Here is an 11296-nt window from a genome sequence, read left to right as displayed (position 1 = left end):
CTCTCTCTCTCTGTGTGTCTACATGTATCATCTTGTCTGTCCTGAAAAAGAGAAACAAATATGTTTTACAAACAAGGATAGGATTAATTTAGAACTAATAAAAGTTAATAGTTCGTCTGATAAAAATAAAACTACAAAAACATCTAGAAGTCCTGTCAACAACAACCTCCCCACATCATCTCCTGACCTCTCTGTTCTATAAAACATCTTAAGGAAATGTTCCCCTTTTCCCTTAAAGTTTCCTTTACTTTAAGTCAGTTGCACAAAACATTTAAAGGCAAATTTCCCCCTTAAATTAAGTGAAAAGGTTAAGGGTGCCCATGAGGTCCCGTAAGTCCTTCATTCAGTATGGATATCAATGTAAACAGCATTTGTGGAGGTGAATGTTGCTTTCCTCTGCCCTGGTTTCAAAAGAAAAACCTCCACCAGCTAGCTAGGTAGCTAAACACTGGAAGGTGCACAGTCCATGGCTACAAAGCTAGCTACATTACACTGAACAAAAATATAAACGCAACAATTTCAATGATTTTACTGAGTTACAGTTCATAGAAGGAAATCAGTAAATTGAAATAAATTAATTTGGCCCTAGTCTTTTGATTTCACATGACTGGGGAGGCCAGGCCCAGCCAATGGGGAGCCAGGCCCAGCCAATCAGAATATGTTTTTTCCCACAGAAGGGCTTTATTACAGACAGAAACCCACCTCAGTTTCATCAGCTGTCTGGGTGGCTGGTCTCAGACGATCCTGCAGGTGAATAGATGTGGTCTGCGGTTGTGAGGCCGGTTGCACGCACTGCCAAATTATCTAAAACGACGTTGGAGGTGGCTTATGGTAGAGAAATTAACATTAAATTCTCTGGCAACAGCTTTGGTGGATATTCCTGCAGTCAGCATGCCAATTGGACACTCCCTCAAAACTTGAGACATCTGTGACATTGTGTTGTGACAAAACAGAACATTTTAGAGTGGCCTTTTATTGTCCCCAGCACAAGGTGCACCTGTGTAATGATCATGCTGTTTAATCAGCTTCTTGATATGCCACACCAGCCAGGTGGATGGATTATCTTGGCAAAGGATAAATGCTCACTGACAGGGATGTAAACAAATTTGTGCACAAAATGTGAGAGGAAGCTTTTTGTGCATATGGAACATTTCTGGGCTTTTTTATTTCAGCTCATGAAACATGGGACCAACAGTTTCCATGTTGTGTTGATATTGTTGTTCAGTGTAGCTAGCTAAGTAATAGAAACGAGTTTAATAAATAAACGTGGTTCATTTGTTTCTCCGGTCTTGAATGTAAAAGTTCTATTTTGCGACCTCCCAAAATAAATGCGATCTCTTTGATGAGACTTCAGTCAGTGAATCAGGTCATCTCCATGGTAACCAGAGACTCTTTCTGTCATACTGCCTTCAAACTACCGTAAAACCCCTTACGAATGCCCTTAGCTAAGGAAACCCCTTACGAATGCCCTTAGCTAAGGAAACCCCTTACGAATGCCCTTAGCTAAGGAAACCCCTTACGAATGCCCTTAGCTAAGGAAACCCCTTACGAATGCCCTTAGCTAAGGAAACCCCTTACGAATGCCCTTAGCTAAGGAAACCCCTTACGAATGCCCTTAGCTAAGGAAACCCCTTACGTATGCCCTTAGCTAAGGACATGTTTAAACAGGCCCTATGTAAAACCCCTTACGAATGCCCTTAGCTAAGGAAATGTTTAAACAGGCCCTATGTAAAACCCCTTACGAATGCCCTTAGCTAAGGAAATGTTTGACAGGCCCTATGCAAAACCCATTAACAATGCCCTTAGCTAAGGGAAAATGATTCCTTAAGGGAAACACAATATGTTTTATGCAACCAGGACCTGACCCTTAACCCCTGACCTTTGACCTCTAACCCTAAACAACAGCTCTACCAGAGACGGAAAGGAAGCGAGACCCCCCCCCCGGTTTAATGAAAGCCTAAGTAGACCAAACCCAGCTACACACCCAGTTAAGTAGACCGGAATTTACAAAGAAATGTCAATGCTAAATGACCTGAGTGAACTATGTTCATTTGGCTCTACCAACCACACTGCTTTAACTAACATCATCTCACTGTCACTCACAGGCGCTGGCCCTTTAAGATCAGATACAGTATGAAAAATGTATGCACTCACTAACTGTAAGTCGCTCTGGATAAGAGCATCTGCTAAATGAATAAAATGTAAAATGTAAAAAAATGAGCGCTGGCCCTTTAAAACAACATCAGATATCAAGCCATATCATTTATCATTGCCATTACAGCACTGCTGGTAGTCATCCTTCCCCTCTAACCAGGAAGTGATTCAGACCAGGTGACACCAGGTGAGTGGACTCCCTGGACAGTCAGTGCTGCTGTGGACCTCGTGGGCTGAGAGGCTCCGCTCAATATACCACTACATACCATCCTATTACATACCACTACATACCATCCTATTACATACCATTACAGTCTGCTTTGTAACAAACATACACCATCTATAGCCATACCATCACATTTGGCAAAACATTCCAAACCACCTCACCATATCATTCCCAGTGTTTCCCCTAACCAAGAGTCCTGCCCCGGTCCTGAAGCTATAGTAATGGGACAGGGGATCATATCATTCCAGGCCGACGGGTTGTCACTAGCTTCTATACCCACAAAGTCATAAACCCCGCCCATTTCTACAATTTCTCTCCTTAAAATGTGATTTTAAACCTAACCCTAACCTTAACCATACTGCTAACCTTATGCCTAACCCTAACCTTACATTAAACTCATTTTTGTTGCCAAATCTGACTTTGTGGCTGTGGAATCTGACTTTGTGGCTATAGAAGCTAGTGTAAACCAGGTCGACGGACCAGAGCGCCCTCTCTGTCCCCCACTGATGACATCACGCTGCTGCTAATGCTTCTGCTGCATGGCAACGCAACACAGTCAGACCCTGGATACGATATGCAACAAACACACACAGGTAGATCTCTGTCGGCTGCGTTCCATCATGTTGTTATAATGAGCAGGAAAATACACAATGTAAAATAATATAGAATAATATATTATCACAGTTCTAACAACTGAAGCTGCACCACTACTGTATATAATGAAAAGCAACCCTAAAGGTGTAGATGTTCAGTTCTCTTCTTCATAACGATTACGATGATGATGATGATTATTATTATTATTATTAGTAGTAGTAGTATTATTTATGGTTGTTATGATTGTTATTATTAATGATTATTAGTAGTAGTATTTATGGTTGTTATTATGATTGTTATTATTGATGATGATGATAATTTGTTGTAGTAATAGTAGTATTTATGGTTATTAATATGATTGTTATTATTTATGATTATTATTATGATGAACATTATGATTATATTATACTTGAGCTGCTGTATTTTCTGTCTGTTAAACCAACAGTCTTTGCATCGCTACAAGAGTGGAAAGACCTCTGTCCTAAAACAAACCTCCTGGACAACTCCCCCCTCACCTGCTGCAGATATTGGGGGTAGTGGAGTTTAGTGCTTTCCATTACAGGACTGTTTAGTGGACAGAAAATACAGCTGTCACCGTGCTACAAGGAAAAAAGACGCCCACAAATAGTTCAAAATAAACAATGTACAGAATAGTGAATATAATAACGTTATCTGCCTGCTAAACAGATTAATATAATGATCTATCTCATGAGAGGAGAGAACAGCTGTGTCCTGGACAATACCTGTATGGAGTAGAAAACAGAACTGCTGGGTAGAAACAAGTCTGTATGCAAGAAACGATCAAAGTATAATTCTACAATAATGGCTTCGACAAGTGTCTGTTTTCCTGTCCTGCTGAACCACAGAGTCAACGCACATCCCCACTGCTCAAACAAACTCAAATCAAATCAAATTTTATTGGCCACAGGTGCAGACATTACAGTGAAATGCTTACTTACAGCCCATAACCAACAGTGCATTTATTTTTAACAAAAAAGTAAAAACTGTAGCCTACAGGGAGAGTAGAATTACAAAAATATAAACGCAACAATTTCAAAGATTTTTCTGAGTTACAGTTCATAGAAGGAAATCAGTCAATTGAAATAAATTCATTAGGCCCTAATCTATGGATTTCACATGACTGGGCAGGGAAGCAGCCATGGGTGGGCCTGGGAGGGCATAGACCCACCCACTTGGGAGCCAGGCCCACCCACTTGGGAGCCAGGCCCATCCAATCAGAAATAGTTTTCCCCCACAAAAGGGCTTCTGGCCACACCAGATCTCTCTGGTGTCATGTCAGACCTTAGACCTGAGGTGGATTGTGAAGGCTGAGTGAATTCTGACTGCAGAAAAGAGACAATGTAGAATACCTTCATACTGAATATGGTTTCCCATCCTCTGAATACAGCATCCATCACTGGGCTTGTTATACTGTAATCTGAGTGAATAGGCCAAGCTAGAACGGTTAGTGCTATCCGGAATCCTTGGGACGTCCCTACACTAAAACCTAACCTTTAACCGTTTTACATTTCGACTTCAATGGGGTGAAGTCAGAGTTGGACGCCCCAAGGATTCCGTTTAGACTTTTCCAAGCTGGAACATCAAGTTGTTTGGATAAGCATAGAGAGCCTATTAAATTACAAGAGGGGATATTTCAGAAACCCTCAATGTTCCGGATGGGGTGAAAATGGCAGCCATTTTGGTCAGGGGAGAAGGCCAAACCAGTCTCATTGGAATGAATGGCAGTAGAGGCAGAATCCTGATTTAACTTAAGCAGGAAAATAAAAGTAAGACGTGATATATTGATATATCAGAAATGGTATAATATAATTAGTCACCCTAAATTATTGTCATATAATTATAAATAGTTTATATGGTTTTTATACAAATTGTCTGTATAAATAACCTCTCAAATATATGTGAACAGACCATAAACGTATACATGTTTTGTTTTCTTGGAAAGCTTTGAGTGCTATTATATGATACAATATCAGTAGTTGTTGCATTTACAACTTGTCTAAGTCCTATCGTCAACTGATTTCAGCCAGGGCATGGCTGTGGATTGACGGCATTGTTTGAATGGAATGTTGGCATTTTGTCAGTTCATTTGAAAACCTTATGGAATCATTCCTCTAAAACTGGCTGGCTAGCTAACAAACATACAGTGCAGATAAATTCTTCCAATTCATTGTTTTACACAATATCTTATCACAGCACTGGCAAACCATGGTAGACCAACTCCCTGACCAACATGGCTGACCTTTTATAATGTCATGGCTAGAAGGGATACCACGTCATGCTCCCGAGTGGCGCAGCGGTCTAAGGCACTGCATCTCAGCGGTCTAAGGCACTGCATCTCAGCGGTCTAAGGCACTGCATCTCAGTGGTCTAAGGCACTGCATCTCAGTGGTCTAAGGCACTGCATCTCAGCGGTCTAAGGCACTGCATCTCAGCGGTCTAAGGCACTGCATCTCAGCGGTCTAAGGCACTGCATCTCAGCGGTCTAAGGCACTGCATCTCAGCGGTCTAAGGCACTGCATCTCAGCGGTCTAAGGCACTGCATCTCAGCGGTCTAAGGCACTGCATCTCAGCGGTCTAAGGCGTCACTACAGACCCCCTGGTTCGATTCCAGGCTGTATCACAACCGGCCGTGATTGGGAGTCCCATAGGGCGGCACACAATTGGCCCAGCGTTGTCCGGGTTTGGCCGGTGTAGGCCGTCATTGTAAATAAGAATTTGTTCTTAACTGACTTGCCAAGTTAAATAAAGGTTAAAAAAATAACGAGAGTTTGCGTCTTACACAGCGTCGAGTTCTACAGTAGATTGGACTTGATTTCCACAGAATCATATGCTAGCTAGCGGAACCATTGAGGAAAAACTAGCTACAACTCACCAATTTACTTTCTACTGACCACTACATTACATGATGTAAATACAAACATGACTTGTGTTTTCAGCTAGTAACCCCCTGCTCTAACAGAATGGGGGTTCTGAGTACCTGGTGTCCCTGCTCTAACAGAATGGGGGTTCTGAGTACCTGGTGACTTGTGTTATCAGCTAGGAATTATGTCCTCATAGAACTTAGAAGACAGCGGCTAGAGGTCCATGTATGGAGGTTCTGAGTACCGCTGTTTTTCTTATTGCACCCACCTGGTGTCCCAGCTCTGCCAGTCCCTGATGGGAAGAATGGAGGTTCTGAGTACCTGGTGTCCCTGCTCTAACAGAATGGGAGTTCTGAGTACCTGGTGTCCCTGCTCTAACAGAATGGGAGTTCTGAGTACCTGGTGTCCCTGCTCTAATGGATATATTTTCATGTACTACCTGGGCACCAGACTACAGGAACTAAAGTAATGGAATACTAATAACTATAATGTTATCCTCTCCAGCCCTACCCTCTCCACCCCTACCCTCTCCACCCCTACCCTCTCCACCCCTACCCTCTCCAGCCCTATCCTCTCCACCCCTATCCTCTCCACCCCTATCCTCTCCACCCCTACCCTCTCCACCCCTATCCTCTCCACCCCTACCCTCTCCACCCCTACCCTCTCCAGCCCTATCCTCTCCACCCCTACCCTCTCCACCCCTATCCTCTCCACCCCTATCCTCTCCAGCCCTATCCTCTCCACCCCTACCCTCTCCACCCCTATCCTCTCCACCCCTACCCTCTCCACCCCTATCCTCTCCACCCCTATCCTCTCCACCCCTACCCTCTCCACCCCTACCCTCTCCAGCCCTATCCTCTCCACCCCTACCCTCTCCACCCCTACCCTCTCCAGCCCTATCCTCTCCACCCCTACCCTCTCCACCCCTACCCTCTCCAGCCCTATCCTCTCCACCCCTATCCTCTCCATCCCTACCCTCTCCACCCCTATCCTCTCCACCCCTACCCTCTCCACCCCTATCCTCTCCACCCCTACCCTCTCCACCCCTACCCTCTCCAGCCCTATCCTCTCCACCCCTACCCTCTCCAGCCCTACCCTCTCCACCACTATCCTCTCCAGCCCTATCCTCTCCAGCCCTATCCTCTCCACCCCTACCCTCTCCACCCCTATCCTCTCCACCCCTACCCTCTCCACCCCTACCCTCTCCAGCCCTACCCTCTCCAGCCCTATCCTCTCCACCCCTACCCTCTCCACCCCTATCCTCTCCACCCCTATCTTCTCCACCCCTACCCTCTCCAGCCCTATCCTCTCCACCCCCATCCTCTCCACCCCTATCCTCTCCACCCCTACCCTCTCCACCCCTACCCTCTCCACCCCTACCCTCTCCACCCCTACCCTCTCCACCCCTACCCTCTCCACCCCTATCCTCTCCACCCCTATCCTCTCCACCCCTACCCTCTCCACCCCTACCCTCTCCAGCCCTATCCTCTCCACCCCTATCCTCTCCACCCCTACCCTCTCCACCCCTATCTTCTCCACCCCTACCCTCTCCACCCCTACCCTCTCCACCCCTATCCTCTCCACCCCTACCCTCTCCACCCCTATCCTATCCTCTCCACCCCTACCCTCTCCACCCCTATCCTCTCCACCCCTACCCTCTCCACCCCTACCCTCTCCACCCCTATCCTCTCCACCCCTATGAAGAGAGGAATAACGCTGTAGGAGAGTCAAAAAGTGAGTAAAAAAACACCCTACATTTACATGTAGTAAGTCCTAGAAGTCGCTTTCACATCAGAGTCTCCAAAAGTCTCCAATAACACCAGAAAAAGTCGCTAGATTTAAAGCTAGTCTCTTTTTTTTATTATTGTCGCTAGAGGGGTCTGAAAACTCGCTAAATATAGCGACAAAGTCGCTAAGTTGGCAACACTGCTAGCTACGTCGGCGCGAGGTGGAGCAGACGGGACGATGTCACTTCTACAAAAATATGGTATCCCTTCTAGCCATAAGAAGGTTAACGTCCATTATAAACTGGGTCTGAGCCCTGAATGCTGATTGGCTGAAGGGATACCACAGCCGTGGTATATCAGACCGTATACCATGGGTATGACAAAACATTTATTTTTACTGCTCAAATTACGTTGTTAACCAGTTTATAATAGCAATAAGGCAACTCGGATTGTGGTATATGGCCAATATACCATGGCTAAAGGCTGTATCCAGGCACTCCGCATTGCGCATGCTTAAGAACAGCCCTTAGCCATGGTATATTGGCCATATACCACACCTCCTCGTGTATTATTGCTTAATTCTAGGATTCCAATTCCTAATTCTGTGAATAAGGTCCGCATGCAGTACTTTCTCTTTAACAGCTGGTGGCAGCACTGTCCCTCTGCGGAGATAACTGCTTGTCACTAGTTACCACAGCCACAAAGTCAAATCTGACTGTATCGTACAAATTCATTTGCTTTTTGGTCTTCATTTAAGGTTAGGGTTAGGCATACGGTTAACAGTGTGGTTAAAGTTATGTTTAAGGGTAGGGTTAGCAGAGTTTAAGAAGATAAATTGTAGAAATGGGCGGGGTTTAGCCAAAATTATGACTTTGTGGCTGTTGTAACTAGTAACGACCGCGATAACCCCGCGTCACTTCCGCTCTGACACTCCCAGCAGGAAGATGGCGGGTACTTCGAAAGAACACCGACTGTCCCAACATGTTTACGCTACTCTACAGGTAAATACACAAACTAACATACGTCTATCACTCCTGCTAGAATTGAAAACTTAACCGTTACACTGTTAGCCAAACTGTAGCTAAGTTGAATGGTACTTTTCTGCGTGAAGGACAATGATCACCAGCTAGCTAGCTAGCTAGCTAACTGCCTAACGTTAAAGTTAGATAACGGCTATAAACAAATGCCAACCTTTGTAGTTAGCCTAGCGAGCCAATGATACGATCATGTAGAGATAAGAACTAGTAGTGTAAGTTAGCTAACAAGCTACTTGGCATGTTTTTGTCATGTGAGTGAGGTAGATTGTAGTATCGTGACAAGTCTCTCGCTCTCTCTGTGTGTGTGTGTGTGTGTGTGTGTGTGTGTGTGTGTGTGTGTGTACACAGACCCTGTCATGTTCCCTGGTGGAAGGTCTGTATCTGCGTGAGGCCGACAGTATGCAGGAACTACTGTGTACTCCATCTCAACACCGCACCGACATACTGGCATGGATCTGTAGCAGGTAACACCTTCACCAGCTGTTCCGGGGCGGGGCGGCGTGGGCGGACGCCAGCAGGGCGGGGTGGCGTGGGCGGAGGCCAGCAGGGCGGCGTGGGCGGGGCGGCGTGGGTGGACGCCAGCAGGGCGGGGGGGGGGCGTGGGCGGAGGCCAGCAGGGCGGGGGGGCGTGGGTGGACGCCAGCAGGGCGGCGTGGGCGGACGCCAGCGGGGCGGGGCGGCGTGGGTGGACGCCAGCGGGGCGGCGTGGGCGGACGCCAGCAGGGCGGCGTGGGCGGACGCCAGCGGGGCGGGGCGGCGTGGGCGGACGCCAGCGGGGGGGGGGCGTGGGCGGACGCCAGTACCAAACTGATATACTTTCTCCTGGTGGACCAAGTGAGAATTCAACGGGGCGGCGTGGGCGGACGCCAGTAACATACTTTCTCCTGGTGGACCAAGTGAGAATTCATGTTTTAAAAAGGCTGATTGTACAGCCATCAGTGTTTTAACTATCTCTCTCACTCTTTTTCTCTCGCTCTCTGCAGCATCTGTCCATCACTCAGTAAGAAACTGACCTTACTCCGATCTAAAGACCTAAACACTCTCAACCAAGGTAAATATACATGTCCGTCTAAATTCCTACATCAATATTTATTTTAACCTCATTTTTATACACCCCTCCTCTCTCTCTCTACCCCCTTTTCTCTCATAAAAACACCTAGAGCTGGCAGTGTTTGGCCAGGAGATGATGCTGTGTAGAACAGACGACCTGGACCTGATCACGGTATGGAGGAATGAAGGAGGTTGGAATGAGTGAAAGGAGAGAGGGATGTGATGTTTTACTTTGAATGTTATTTTGAGGCCAACAGCAATGTTTCCATCTTGCAGTTTTTTTAAATTTATTTTTAATTTAACCTTTATTTAACCAGGTAAGCCAGTTGAGAACAAGTTCTCATTTACAACTGCGACCTGGCCAAGATAAAGCAAAGCAGTGCGATAAAAACAACACAGAGTTACATATGGGGTAAAACAAAACATAAAGTCAAAAATACAACAGAAAATATATATACAGTGTGTGCAAATGTAGCAAGTTATGGAGGTAAGGCAATAAATAGGCTATAGTGCAAAATAATTACAATAGTATTAACACTGGAATGCTAGATGTGCAAGAGATTATGTGCAAATAGAGATACTGGGGTGCAAAAGAGCAAAATAAATAACAATATAGGGATGAGGTAGTTGGGTGGGCTAATTTCAGATGGGCTGTGTACAGGTGCAGTGATCGGTAAGGTGCTCTGACAACTGATGCTTAAAGTTAGTGAGGGAGATAAGAGTCTCCAGCTTCAGAGATTTTTGCAATTTGTTCCAGTCATTTCCAGCAGAGAACTGGTAGGAATGGCGGCCAAAGGAGGTGTTGGCTTTGGGGATGACCAGTGAGATATACCTGCTGGAGCGCATACTACGGGTGGGTGTTGCTATGGTGACCAGTGAGCTAAGATAAGGCGGGGATTTGCCCAGCAGTGATTTATAGATGACCTGGAGCCAGTGGGTTTGGCGACGAATATGTAGTGAGGGCCAGCCAACAAGAGCGTACAGGTCACAGTGGTGGGTAGTATATGGGGCTTTGGTGACAAAACGGATGGCACTGTGATAGACTACATCCAATTTGCTGAGTAGAGTGTTGGAAGCTATTTTGTAAATGACATCGCCGAAGTCAAGGATCGGTAGGATAGTGAGTTTTACGAGGGCATGTTTGGTAGCATGAGTGAAGGAGGCTTTGTTGCGAAATAGGAAGCTGATTCTAGATTTAACTTTGGATTGGAGATGCTTAATGTGAGTCTGGAAGGAGAGTTTACAGTCTAACCAGACACCTAGGTATTTGTAGTTGTCCACATACTCTAGGTCAGACCCGCCGAGAGTAGTGATTCTAGTCGGGTGGGCGGGTGCAAGCAGCGTTCGATTGAAGAGCATGCATTTAGTTTTACTAGTGTTTAAGAGCAGTTGGAGGCTACGGAAGGAGTGTTGTATGGCATTGAAGCTTGTTTGGAGGTTTGATAACACAGTATCCAATGAAGGGCCAGATGTATACAAAATGGTGTCGTCTGCGTAGAGGTGGATCTGAGAGTCACCAGCAGCAAGAGCGACATCATTGCTATACACAGAGAATAGAGTCGGCCCGAGAATTGAACCCTGTGGCACCCCCATAGAGACTGCCAGAGGTCCAGATTTTAGAAAGAA

The 11296-nt window shown here is 45.9% G+C and overlaps 1 protein-coding gene across 1 annotated transcript in view; it reads left to right on the top strand.

Annotated features, from left to right (window-relative positions):
• Positions 1–8518: 8518 nt before the first annotated feature.
• Positions 8519–11296, top strand: part of LOC311149668 (HAUS augmin-like complex subunit 7) — a 29794-nt gene continuing 27016 nt past the window's right edge. The window contains exons 1-4 of the mRNA XM_084186871.1: positions 8519–8584; positions 8969–9084; positions 9604–9671; positions 9781–9842. Coding sequence (XP_084042997.1) covers positions 8528–8584; positions 8969–9084; positions 9604–9671; positions 9781–9842 — 303 coding nt within the window. The 5' untranslated portion in view covers positions 8519–8527. The remainder of the gene's footprint in view (positions 8585–8968; positions 9085–9603; positions 9672–9780; positions 9843–11296) is intronic.

This window comes from Coregonus lavaretus (genome assembly GCF_964263955.1).
Source record: "Coregonus lavaretus genome assembly, chromosome: 22".
NCBI classification, from domain to species: Eukaryota; Metazoa; Chordata; class Actinopteri; order Salmoniformes; family Salmonidae; genus Coregonus; species Coregonus lavaretus.
The sequence above is the reverse complement of the archived record's forward strand: the minus strand, read 5'-3'. Positions and strand labels throughout refer to the sequence as shown.